Below are 13631 nucleotides of genomic sequence, written 5' to 3'. Positions count from 1 at the left end.
CAATTAGCTCCGCCCCTGCACTTATCCTCAGTAAGGTTACAATACTGTACAGTGCATTGTTGGAAATCTCTTGTTTAGTGTATGCATTGTTGCCTTCGCGAGTAAAAATACTTTCGTTACCTTTTCAGGCGCTCAATTATTTCGTCACTGCGTGGGAAAACATTTATTTCATGCAATCAGAAGGATTGTCAAACGGTGACGTTGCACATGACTTGAACAGAGAAACAACATGCTGCAACACGCTCTCTCTGATGGCCACGCGTGGAAGTGATCTTCGTCGCACTGGACACACGCGCACATGCCCGTGCCGCGCGCGCCCGCACACACGGTGACGCGCACTCCTAGAGCGGAGTGTGAGCGGTGACGAGCCGCACAGAGGAGCTTTCCTCCAGACCTGCGTCAGACGCACGTCTACTTTGTGATTTTTGTGTCGAGCGATACGTCTGACATTTCCTTAAATGTCGACGTAACTTTTGCACGGTTGAGCATTTTAGTGGACGGCTTTCTTGGCTACTTACCGCCGCAGGTAAGAGTTCATCTTATTAACTTTTGAGAGAATAAGTAAACGTCTAATTTAACTTCTCATCTTCTTCCAGGAGTCCCCCTTGGAAGAAACTGGCCGCGGATTAGTACATTTCGACGCAGAGGCTCGACGACAGAAGGAGGGGAAGAACTTTTTTTCCCCCCTTAAGTGCGACTTTGCGTCTTTTCTCGCTTGCAATCGTCCCCAGAAATGGTGGGGCAGCTCCACTTGCAAGCGATGGATGAAAGTCTCAAAGGAAAGAACCGGGAAGGGCTGCTTGACAGCCCGGACTCGGGGCTGCCTCCCAGCCCCAGTCCGCCCTTCTGCTCCCTCTCTCCCACTCTCATCGAGCCGCGCTCCGGCAGCTGCACGACACCCGTGGAGAGCAAGCAGCAAGCGGCCTGGAAGAAGGACGCCAGTCGGGAGGGCAAACTGGTAAGATACAGCCATCATCATCTGCTTATAGTAGCGGAGAGCCGTCACGGCAAGCAAGGCATCCTCTGACCTACATTTCCAACTTAATTGTTCCATGAAATTGTGGTCATTTATTCCCAACTGTCTTCAATTCGTAGATTTTTTTCTCGGGTGCACTGTTTCCAGTAGCTACATGCATGCTCATTCAGTTATATATGGAGAGAATCATTCATACATACATACATACATACATACATATGGGTGAAAATACGGTCCAGGTGTATGACATGAGAGACCAAAATTAAACTTGTTCAAAACCAGGTAAAAATTATATACTGTATGCTTTAAATCAAGCCTTCCTTACAGTGTGCTATGAATAAATAGAGTTCACTTAGCCCTTTGTTTGCAAGAGATTGTTGTATGACGTGGTCAACTCCATTGTTTCATAGTGGAGCACTTGGTACCCGAGCACTCAAGTAAAACAAATCTTTTTAGTTCAATGATATTTACACTTGAAGAGATTTCAATACCTTCATACAAAGATATTCAGTTGAAAAACTGGTTCAAACTACTAATTGTATGTAGAAAATTAAGCGGTCATGTTCACCTTGTTAGTTTTGAGGTATGATAGACACCATAGATCAGCATTCGTAACGCCAACAGTTGACATGCATGCTTTTTCAATTCTGTGTACTCATGACGAGGGATACGACAAGAAAATAATATGTGCAAGTAGCCTGAAATAATGTATCGATTTATTGCATCACTAATAAAACTGGACCCCACGCTCTACACATCCTGCTTTTATGTCAAAAAAAATTTAAAAAAGAGACTTAAAAATTTAACATTGGATTTTTTATGGAACAATTGAACCAACTATATTTGTTCTGGTGTAAAGTATACATTGCATTATAGTAGTAAATCATGGGAGCCCCCTCATTACCCGAGCACTCAAGTAAAACAAATCTTTTTAGTTCAATGATATTTACACTTGAAGAGATTTCAATACCTTCATACAAAGATATTCAGTTGAAAAACTGGTTCAAACTACTAATTGTATGTAGAAAATTAAGCGGTCATGTTCACCTTGTTAGTTTTGAGGTATGATAGACACCATAGATCAGCATTCGTAACGCCAACAGTTGACATGCATGCTTTTTCAATTCTGTGTACTCATGACGAGGGATAAGACAAGAAAATAATATGTGCAAGTAGCCTGAAATAATGTATCGATTTATTGCATCACTAATAAAACTGGACCCCACGCTCTACACATCCTGCTTTTATGTCAAAAAAAAATTAAAAAAAAGAGACTTAAAAATTTAACATTGGATTTTTTATGGAACAATTGAACCAACTATATTTGTTCTGGTGTAAAGTATACATTGCATTATAGTAGTAAATCATGGGAGCCCCCTCATGGACACATAAGGAAACAAACATAACTTTTTTTTTTTTCTGGCGACCTATTATCTCACTGTGGACAGCACTGGACTTGATTAAAGGGTACTTATTGCTTTGACATTCTGTCATTTTATTGGTAACAACTGTTTTCGCAACTGATACATTTTAAGGGGATAAAGAGCACTTAATTAAATGTGTCTGTTGGCATGTCATGAAGAGGAAGCGGCCGCGATAGCTACTTTAAAACACTCAAAATAAATTCACACACAAGCAACATTTGATTATTGATTTTATCTCTGCAGTGTGTTTGTAATATTGTCAACTGTGTAACCCGGCGATTGATTGTAAAGCGAAGAAAATATTGACTCTCAAAGTGGGACAGCGTTTGAACATCCAGTTGGATCATACTTTCAAACTACCTTCCAAATATGTTTATATTTGTCCAATCAGATTTCAGGATCTATGTGCTGCCATGTTAATAATCCAGTGTGCCCAGGGCCTTCAGAATCAAGAGTGCTGGCCAATGAAACTTAAACTATATAAGCGACAAAGAGTACTCAGATACATTTCCAATTTGCGCACGCCGGCCCTCGATTAAGTCAACATTTTAGCATCATCTGGTTGGTCCTTCAGAGCAAAACTTTGAGTAGTACATCCATCAATTATCCGAACCGCTTGCCCTCATGAGGGTCGCAGGTGTGCTGTAGCCTATCCCAGCTTTCTTCGGGCAGTAGGCGGGGTACACCCTGAACTGGTACACCCAATCACAGGGCACACATAGACGAACAACCATTCATGCTCATAATCACACCTAGGGACAATTTAGAGCGTTCCATGAACCTGCCATCCATGTTTTTGGAATGTGGGAAGAAGCCGGAGTACCTGGAAAAAAACCAACGCAGGCAGGGGAGAACATGCAACTCAAAATAGGAAGGCCGAGGCCCGGAAACAAACTCATGACCTCTGCACTGTGAGGCGGCCGTGCTAACCAACCGCATCATTCTGAACAGCTTCATTCTGAACAGCTCTAAATGATGTACGTTGCACAAGTATGTGCTGTTTTTTTTTTTTTTTTATATAGTATTGATGGTTTGTATAATTGCGTGGATGAGATTATGTGAAATCATCGTCCATAATGTGACCATCTTTGATTGTCCAGTCAGAAACAGATCTGGAAGCTGACACGTCCCCCCTTCTCCTCATGTTGAAGATGCCAGTGGCTCAGGAATCCTTCGAAGTTAAATGCCTGCATGACTTACTGCATCTGACTTTACTGGTTTTATGGGGGACCCAAAGTGGGACTCAGTAACCCCCCACAGTTTCATAACGTGCTGTATCAGTTACAGAAAGTGTAGCCATTGTTGCCTCCTGTCTTTTGGTGGCCACAAGCAAGACTTGCTGGCAATTGGTCAGGTCTGGCTTTGTCAGTTTGGCTCCCAGTCTTGGTGCATAAATCACTGTTGGTATATCAGAACATTTGCTTGCCCTACTGCAGAATGCCTGGGTTCAACTGTCACTCAGAAACAGTCATTTAGTGTGAATGGTTGGTTGACTACACCCTGGACTGGTCACCAGTTTTTTGCAGGGCACACAATGTCCACCTGTTGCCCGAAGTCAGATGGGTACATGTGATATAGAAAATGGATGGATGTAATTGTGGGCGGAACATGGTTGACTGGTTAGCACGTTGGCCTCACAGGACGAAGGTGCTGGGTTCGATTCCGGCTGCGGCCTCACTGTGTGGAGTTTGCATGTTCTCCCCATGCTTGCGTGGGTTTTCTCCGGGTCCTCCGGTTTCCTCCCACATTCCAAAAACATGAATGGCAGGCTGATTGAAGACTCCAAATTGTCCCTAGGTGTGAGCGTGAGCGCGGATGGTTGTTTGTTTCTGTATGCCCTGCGATTGGCTACCGGTTCAGGGTGTCCCCTGCCTACTGCCCGAAAATGTGGGTCACATTTTCATAGACAGCAGACCTGCTATGCGGTGTAAATGCTGACATATCCCAATTTTTAAATCAGTGCTATTCTGCAGACTAGTCTCCACCATGCTGGGCATTCCAGCGCAGCAGGAGGGGGTGTCCTTGGAGATGTGCCCGGCAGAGTGACAGTTTGGTGGCAGAACGTCAGTCTAAAATTCCGTCTGCTCAGACCACATCTAAATACTTGCGCAGCTGGTCTAGTGTGAGTTTGGAGTATTTGTTTGGGTCACAGGCAGACAGATTCTGAGCTCCGTGGACAAGTGAGGTGGATGTATTTCATTGATAAATACCTGAACAGCAGTGGAATAAAAATATCACTTCGATAGGCCATGATTGAAGTCGGCTGTGACCACTCCCTCAGCGCCGCAGCTCTCCCTCACAGATCCGCCGGCCTGCGCTCATCTGCAAAAATACCACCGTTGAGGCTAACCTGTCTGTGCGCAGAGATATTCCATGCGCTGCGCCAGATTTATGCTGGTCATGAAAATTGAGTCTGAGATGTTTTGCCTCGCGCAGCGCAGTGTTCTCTATTTATTACTTTGAACGTCTGTCATACAGCTGAGCGGTCTGGGTTCAAGTCTCGCAAGGTTTCTTTGCCATTGGGTTTCTTCCAAGTAATCTGTTTTACTAATTAAAATCTTATCCCAGCTGACTTTGTTCAAGAGGCGGTGTGGACCCTTCACTGGTCACCAGCCAATCACAGTACACATAACAAGCAAGTGCATTCACATCTAAAAACAATCTAGAGTCTTCTTAATTTAAGATGCATGTTTTTGTGCAAGTGGAAGGAAGATGGAGTACCTGGAGAAAACCCACACAACAGAGATTATGCAAACTCCAGAAGAAAATCGAGATTATGAATGTTCAGTTATTTCCGTTATTTCACCGCCCTCTGAATAGGGATCGTCACTCAGCATGGAAGGATTACTCGCTATGTACTCGATCATTTATTGAATCACACAGCAGGTAATAACGTAAAAACACAACAAAAAATAATGTGATGCATGAAGATGGGTACAATGTAAATAATGTATATAATAGACATGAATTCATTAATACCTTCATTTTAACAATCATTTTCTTAACCACAATATTAATCATGATTTTATCACAACCCTTTGATTTTAGCATGATGCATTAATATTGTCATGATTATTTCCCGTAATGCTTTATATGTAATTACATTTATCATGTCAAGATTCGTCGTCTAAACGTAACAAGAAACCATACAAGTGGAACCGAACAAAAGGACTACAATTCCCAGCGGTCAAACCCGAAAGCGTTGCGCCGCTACGATTAACTCTCGCCGTAACGCAAAATTATCAGTCAAACTTTTCGGTGCAGCCGGGCTAGCATGACATGTCCACACTCCAACAAAAAAGAACTAAGAGATGGACACCACAGTACAGTAATTGCAAGACTAAACTTTCTACCTTTTGCCCACGTTGTTTAAACTGCCGATTGCGAACAGCAAGCAATTGTGATTGCGATGCAGCAAACATAAAGCTGCCACGGACACAAAACAAAGCAGACAAACGAAGCAAGCAAACATGACCGAATCCCAAAAAACAATACCACACATCTGACAAAAGAAAAGCGGACACAAGCATAGCTTACCATTGGGGCCATGCTGACGACGAAGTGAGTGATATGCCTACTGAAACACTGCGATGACGTTTTTTTATGTCAAGTGAACGGTCACCTGTCAGTGGCAGCCCCGCCCCTCTTAAAGCCCCAGGTAAATGCAACAACGGACCCCCCCACCCCCGCCCCCAACTATTTTTGAAATACATAGGAATGTGAAGTTACACAATATATTAGATTTCCTGTTGTAGCTGATTGATATTGAAACTTTATGGCGTAACTCTTCGCAATGTCGATCATATGAAAATGTAAACACTGAGATTCAAACAAAAAAAATAAGTGTGGCATATTGATATTAATCTGCTGCCTAATTATTGAGTGAAAGTATTATCATGATTTTTGTCTTTACATAAATAAATATTCTTATTCATGACACAATATCATGAAATGTAACTTGAGCAAATGTGTTATTTCAGAAATGTGTATTAAACTGGTAGCGCTTCACATTAATCAGTAGCCAAGAAATAGCTCTCAGTTTCAAAAAGGTTAGTGACCCTGCTGTGGTGTATTCATTTTACAACCGACGCTGTGTGTGAGTGCACTGTCTCATCTCATGCCTTGCGCAAAAGCAGCTCATGGCATGGTACGTTTTCAGTAAAGCAGCACTGATAAAGCTAAAGCTTTGACAAAGTGCATCCCATGACTACTTCATTGAAGTGGTTCAACTGGTCTGGGTGCAAATTGAAGCTTCTCCAGCTAACTTAGCTTAGCATAGCTTGCCGCCTGTTTATCTTATCAACACATTGCTTAAAAGTGATGGAGTGTGTATGAAAAATAAACGTCCAATGCCAGCGCGCCTTAGGCACAGCCACTAACGGCTGCGAGGAGGGGGACTTGTAGCGAAACAGAAATGTTACTTGCAGAAACCTGCTTATCACTGTGGGACATTTTCCTCGATCCCCCCACCAAAAACAAAAAAAAACCAGCATTCGTCAACTGGGGAATGTGCAGTTCAGGGAGTTTTCGATTAAGTAATCGATAGGATAATCGATTTCAAAAAAGATAAGAGCAGCCGACTTGATAAGACCAATAACTTCATTGTATATTGTTTTTGCAGCAAACCAGCCCAACATTCTAATCCCCCTTTTTTTTCTTGTGTGAGACACAGCCCGACATATTTGATCAAAAATCATCCAGGTCACTCCCAGTATCTGAAAGTCTGAAGAACATGTCTGTGCAGGTTGAAGTGGCCTTTGAAAGGTCTAATGGAGACCTCAGAAATGCTGTTCTACATCCTGGGAGTGTTTTGACATTAGCCTGAGATACGCCCCACACATACACACACACAGATCCAATAATCCTCTGGAGGTTCAAACTTGGTGAATGTCTCTGCTTTGTGGTTTCCATTTTTAAGCGTATTCCTGCTCATTTCTTGTCTCCACTTTAAAAGTGTGGACAGAATCAAAGTTTTCTATCAGAAAACATTCCCTTCTATCGGGGCCCAAGTGCATGTCTTGCAGCACAATGAGGGGGAGCCTTATGTCCAGAGTGCCCATGGCCCCCCACCCCCTTTCCAAATCTATTTTGGAGTTGTTTTTGTATGCCACCTAAGAACAATTGCCAAGCTCTATTTTAAGGCGCGGGGCCTTGTTAGAGGCTGTTGCATAAGCGTTTGATGACCCCTCATTTCTAAATGCAACACAGCTAAAATGCTCAGACAGCCTGTCTGTCTGTCTGTCTGCCTGCACACCACTTGACAGGGATGCGACATGCGTGTGTCCCTGCTGATGTCCACACAAATGTCTCGAGCCTGCAGGTGGGAAATGTTTGAGTTGGCTTTTCGACTCGGCAGCTCGGCGTTGTTCTTTGGACACTGCGGCTTTGTCAGCAGCACGCTGTTTTCCTGGGCATGAATTTGCTTCTTCCAAGATGGCTTGATCCTTTGCGTGCATACTGGGGCTTCTTCCTGGAGGCCTCCTAACCTCCAGTCAAGTGTTTACTTTGCACAAAATGGAGAGCACACACACAGTAGTACAGTGAAGCCCCCATTTATCGTAGAGAATATGTTCCAGACCCACCCGCCATTGGGGAAATTCTGCCAGATAGAGACCATGTCAAAATAACTTGGTAGTTTTATCCCTCCCACATGTTTTAAACACATTCAAATGTACTCAAGCACATGTTCAGGTATTCCTTTGGGCCTGTTCTCACTCACAAACTGTCAAGAAATAGGAGACTATCACAGGACGACACTGTAACACTCCCAAGTGATCCAAATAGGAAGCAAAGGAAACTCACTTGAAGCTGTTCATTTTTCACTCCCATTTGAAGTTTACTGTAACACTAATGCAAAAGCATCTTAAACATCACTCATTTGAAACTAAAATGTTCAAACAAACAATTATAATTTCCAATAACAAAATTCGATGATAGCTTAATGGTAACATCTAATGCAGAATGCCATAGATGTGCTAACAGAAATGAGCATAGTTGTTCCGGTAATTTTCACCTGAAATGGACTCCTATTTTTTTACAACTTGTAGCAGCATTGCACAGAGTACACAATATTACGCACCGGCATGTATTCTCTCTGCTCTGTGGAAGCACTGTTTCGGACGATTGTGGACCTTCTCTACTTCTTCTTGCGGTCAATTATGCTGTGTCTCTTCTGGTCACGGTTAATCTCTGGCCGCCCCACATCAAGGGCAAGATTTTGATACCTTTGAGTTTTCTGCCATTTTCACATCAGAGGAACTAAACGGCATGGCTGAGAAGTCATTGTTTATCATACCATCCACAGTCACAGTGTGCCAATATTGTATACACACTCATAATACAATCAGAAACAAACTTAATTACAAAGTAATATTGAGAATTGTGAATAATTCGTGTATGGCCACAGCACTAAAAACATTCTGGGTGCATCCCTTCATTAGACCTCAGTGCTACTTGACATGTTGTGGCACAACTACACGAAAGCTGCACAACTTGAAATTCAGACTTGTATCCTGAAAAAACATTAACAATAATAATAGTCATCATCATTTAAAAATCTGTGATGTAGTGGATGTGTGAACATTGTACCTCAACAAAGCAGAGGATCCGCTGCAGCTGTAATGATGATGATGGTTCAGTCGTTAAAATTCAAAGAAGTGTGCACATGAACATGGAACACAGCTGCTGGTTCCAAACATTCAGATCGCAGAGGAAAGACGAGCCTGATGCACTGATCTGCCGTGCCCTTGGCCTCTTCTCGCCCATTCCCCGTCCTGGCATGTGTGCTTAAGTGTGTCCAAGCCGCAGCATGTGACCGGCTCCCACTGTAATGTGAGAGGAGCGCGGGAGCCGGGGCCTGGGCAACCGCTCGCTTCACATGGTCCGACCGGGTTCACATGCAAAGGCGGCCATCGAGCACAAGTTTGGCTGCAGCATCTGGAACGGCGCAGTTTGCAAGTGGATTAGAAAAATGGTCCATATTTGACAGAGTTCAAGCGGTACAGATTGTTGCACACTCATTTGAGCAGATTTCCTCTTTCGTGGCTGACAAGCATCTGCACAAAGCGAGAAGCTACAAGTCCATGCACACACATATGTGTGTACTGTATGTGTGTGTGTGTATGTGTGGGTATATATATATACCCACACATGCACACACACACACACACACACATTTTTTTTTTTTTTGGGAGAGCCATCTCTTGCAAGGATAGACCATGTAAGGATTGAAAGCGAAATATTTTTGAGCAAGTGCATTATTTCAAACCGAGCTTGCGTACCAGATAGAATAAAAATGCTGTTAAAACAGATCCCTGAAAAAAATCATCACAGCAACAACTCGGTGACAAAGATAAATGATTGTTTCAAATTCCTCCCGCATTCGCTCACATCCTACTGCACACCAAGCAGCCACCTGTTTTCTGTTTTTCCCCACTTCCTGTCCTTTGGTTGTTGACTTTCTAAAACACACTTGTTTGGCATACTTACCTACCATAATATCTACCATTTTGGTTACTTTCAGGAGGATGATATTTATTTGGACCTTAGTGGTTTCCATTTTAGCATCGGACGAGTGTTTTTGAAAGGTAACAGTGGTTCGCAATATTCATTGAAAAGAAAACGAAAAAGAATATGTGGAATACAATAGAGCCCAGATTTATGCATACTCTGGCAAAATTTGGAGTTTAAAGTGAACATTTTTATTTGGTAAATGGTCATCTTTTAGCTCTTAAAGACTCATTCATTTGTCATTATTTCATATATTTTTACAAAATGCTCTATTTCCAAAAGTATGACTGAAATGATTTTTTCGCTCCATGCATATCCAATGTTCTAATGATTAGTTGATCAGAAAGCTATTCTGATCATTATTAACTTCATAATTGTCCAAGATCAGGCAGAGTTGAATACTTTCAATACATTAAAAAAAAAAAAAAAAAAACCACTAAATCGAAACCCCTGCACCTCTGCACTGTGAGGCAGACGTGCTAACCAGTTGATTTCCGTTTTGGAATATTTCCAAAATTCCTCATCTTAGCTTCCCATGGAAATTTGCTGGAGATGTTCCACCCCTTTCCAACTCTAATGAAACATTAACATGGTGGGAACTGCAGTGGTTTTAATTCAGGTTTTTGTTGGCTCTGCTCAAGCCCCCAGCGTGCTGAGCTCTTTGTTTAAGGATATGTTAGCAGCACTCGGATCTGCTCAGAAGGCTTCCTGGTTGTGATACCGAATCTTTCCTCTTCCCAGCTGCCTTACCTGCTGCTCAACAACACAGGAACAGACCCCAGGACTCGCATGTATCCTGTCTTCTATGGAGAGAGCATCGAGGTTGACCCAAAGCCAGAGAAACAAGTCAAGTAAGTGGCGTATACATAAAAAGATGACCTTTGTCATAAACTTCCTGTACTCAAGCATAGCATCTCTTGCAGGTGCACTTCAGCGGTCCGGTACGATTCGGACAAGCATTACCAAGACCGAGTGTACTGCGTCCCCGTCCCCACGGCGACTTCGTACAGCGAAACGGTGGTGGCGGTGCCCAACTGCACCTGGAGGAGTTACAAATCCCAAGTGTACCTGGAGCCGCGGCAGAAGCCCATCAACTACCAGAGCACCACCATCGTGTACCCCAAACACGCCAAGAACATTTACCGCACCACGCTCACCTACAAGGCCGCGGCTGCACGTCGCTGGTTCGTCTCCAGAGTGCGGCTGGAGTCCAGCGACGATTCAAGTCCCTGTATCATCTACACAGAGGACTTGTAGGCCCGCACACGAGCTAGTTGTTGTTTTTTTTTTTTTTCTTAGGACTTGAGGACAACAGATTAGAGGGGCAACACAAGATAACTGAAAGCTTCACCCTATTTTTTGTTCATCTCGTCTCACCCCAGAGGAAATCTTTCAACTTTGTACTGGCGCCGTTTTTAAAAAGGCTCCCGTTGTACCTCTTTGGCTTGATGTCTTACTATCTAAAGAAAACTAGAGCTGACAAAAAAAAAACCTGCGCTCCTGCAGGATGGACCTCGGTGAAAAGAATCATTCGAGTGGAGAAAAATTTCACAATGAAGAGCTGAGGATTGAATCATGCAAGATGGTGCAGCCTTTCAAATTACAGCTCCATTGCACTTGTTCCTGGATATGAAAAGCATCGTGTGTGTGTGTGTGTGTGTGTGTGTGTGTGTGTGTGTGTGTGTGTGTGTGTGTGTGTGTGTGTGTGTGTGTGTGTGTGTGTGTTTGAACTATTGGACCAAAGTCAGTCAACAGCCACACAAGCTGCACATGGGTTTACCACACCATTTCCTCACTGTATTTATAGCTGACTCAATTGTACCAAGGCAACCTATTTATTCACTTCCAATTATACACTGGAGTATTAGTGCCACAATGCAAAAGTAAAAAAACACACAACACGACGATCCCACTAGAATAAAGTATTTTTCACAACACCCTTGTGAGCAGTTAAATGAGTCTGAGAGAACCACAGTGACTGAAATCTCTTATTGAGATGGATTGATGATCTATGGGGTGTTTTCAAGAACTATTTCATATTAATTACCCATGATTGTATGGCGGGTCTGTTGAGAGAAACTGGTTGCTGTTTGTGTTGAACCTTCAATTTTATTTTATTGCCATAACAGCGTGGTCTAATATTCCTTTGTACATTAAGCTAGCTTCAGGAAATGACACATTTAGAGAGCTCTAACATGTGTTTTTTGTTCGAATGATGAAGGTAAACTGAAAGTGAGAAGATCGGGTTAGACTCCGGGTGGACACTAAAATGTTTGTGGCATGTTGTCGACAAATCTTTTCATAGTTTCAACTGCTTTGCTTAATGCAAAAAAACAAACAATGTTTTTACCATGGCAAATAGCTTCATTTGATGCATATGGGGAATGTTGACAAAATCGTTTTTCTCCTCTTCTAATTTGCTAGCAGACCAATTCACTTAGAGCTTGATTCACGAAAATTTTCTCGTGCAAAAAATGGGTGCAGACTTCAGTGCTAATGCGATGGCTCATCTGCCAAACGGGCAAAATTGACACCGTTTATTTTGTACACTGTGGAAGAAGTACATGCAAATAGATACGTTTATTATGCTGCAATGTGAGACTGTCTATTAAACCTGAGATGATTTGTGATGGCTGAGTTTGCATCTAGCTACCATCTGAAAGGCAGATGCAAATCTGTGCGTGCAGCATTGCTAGCGTAGAACAGAATAGGTAGCAGGTGGAACTTCCAGGAGGAAAAAGTGACATTGAGAAAAGCAATTCTGGAGCTTGTGAATGATTTAAGGCCTGACTGGAGTCACAGCAAAGAGTTGCGCCACACCACTTGGACGAAACTCTTTGTACCTGCACATTGACAGCTGATGCTGGCCTCTACCAGTTTTTCCAGTTTGCTGTCCTAAATTTGAAATATTATGTAAGATGGACAGATGCATGGAATTCACAGCGCGTGCAATCAGTTGGAGTAAGTGGACATGCAATTTTTGGGCCGGCTAATTGGGATTTTAATAAATCAGGCTCCCAAGGGCAAAGCCAACAATTCAGAGTCAAGAGCTTTTAACACATCTCATATTGTGGATCTGCAAGTCAAAACCACTTGCCTGAAATCGGATTTGTTTGCAATCACTCGGTGGAAGAGATTGAAATCAGCTAATGTTCTATTTCATTTTACAAACGTGTACACAACTGAGTTTTAGACCTCGATCTGTCAGTTTAGCTCCGTGGAAAAAAAAAAAGCCTGCAGGTGTGTGGAAGCCGTACGAGTGGTGCATGCCATGACTAACCGAGGGAACAGTATGTTGCGATCAAAGAGATGGCAGCTTCATCAGTTACCCTGAGTCCCATATGGAGCTGTGGAAACGAGTGCAAAGAATTTGAAGGAGCAGTCAGGTGTCGATGGTCCGTGAAGTGTCAGGAGAATGATGAGAAGAGCCGGTTAGATGTGAACTTGTCAAGTATTTTGTTGCATTCATGTGAGTTCAAAATCTGTGTTTTCTCAAAACTTGAGTTTGTTATTATGTAAAATAGTTTCCTGATGTATATGTGGACTTGAGGCACTTCATATTTCTCTTTATATTTTTGTACGTCAGCTGTTGTTTCTGTTCTGATCTAATTTAAAGATGTATATTGTAATTGAAATAATAAAAAAATATATCAATACTTTGGACTAAGAGTCATTTACTTTGGGATTTTGGAAAAATCAATATTTAATTGGTAACACTACAT

The 13631-nt window shown here is 42.6% G+C and overlaps 1 protein-coding gene across 1 annotated transcript; it reads left to right on the top strand.

The window, feature by feature from the left end:
• Window positions 1-319: 319 nt before the first annotated feature.
• rflna (refilin A) lies at window positions 320-11402 on the top strand. The gene is made up of 4 exons (XM_019862848.1): window positions 320-526; window positions 597-958; window positions 10651-10760; window positions 10833-11402. The coding sequence occupies exons 2-4, from the start codon at window positions 734-736 to the stop codon at window positions 11164-11166; spliced, it is 669 nt and encodes a 222-aa protein (XP_019718407.1). The 5' UTR covers window positions 320-526; window positions 597-733; the 3' UTR covers window positions 11167-11402.
• The last annotated feature ends 2229 nt before the right edge of the window (window positions 11403-13631 follow it).

The sequence above is a fragment of the Hippocampus comes genome, unplaced genomic scaffold (genome assembly GCF_001891065.2).
Source record: "Hippocampus comes isolate QL1 unplaced genomic scaffold, H_comes_QL1_v1.1 scaffold147, whole genome shotgun sequence".
Lineage (NCBI taxonomy): Eukaryota > Metazoa > Chordata > Actinopteri > Syngnathiformes > Syngnathidae > Hippocampus > Hippocampus comes.
Note: the sequence above shows the minus strand (reverse complement) of the source record. Positions and strands in the feature narration are given on the sequence as shown.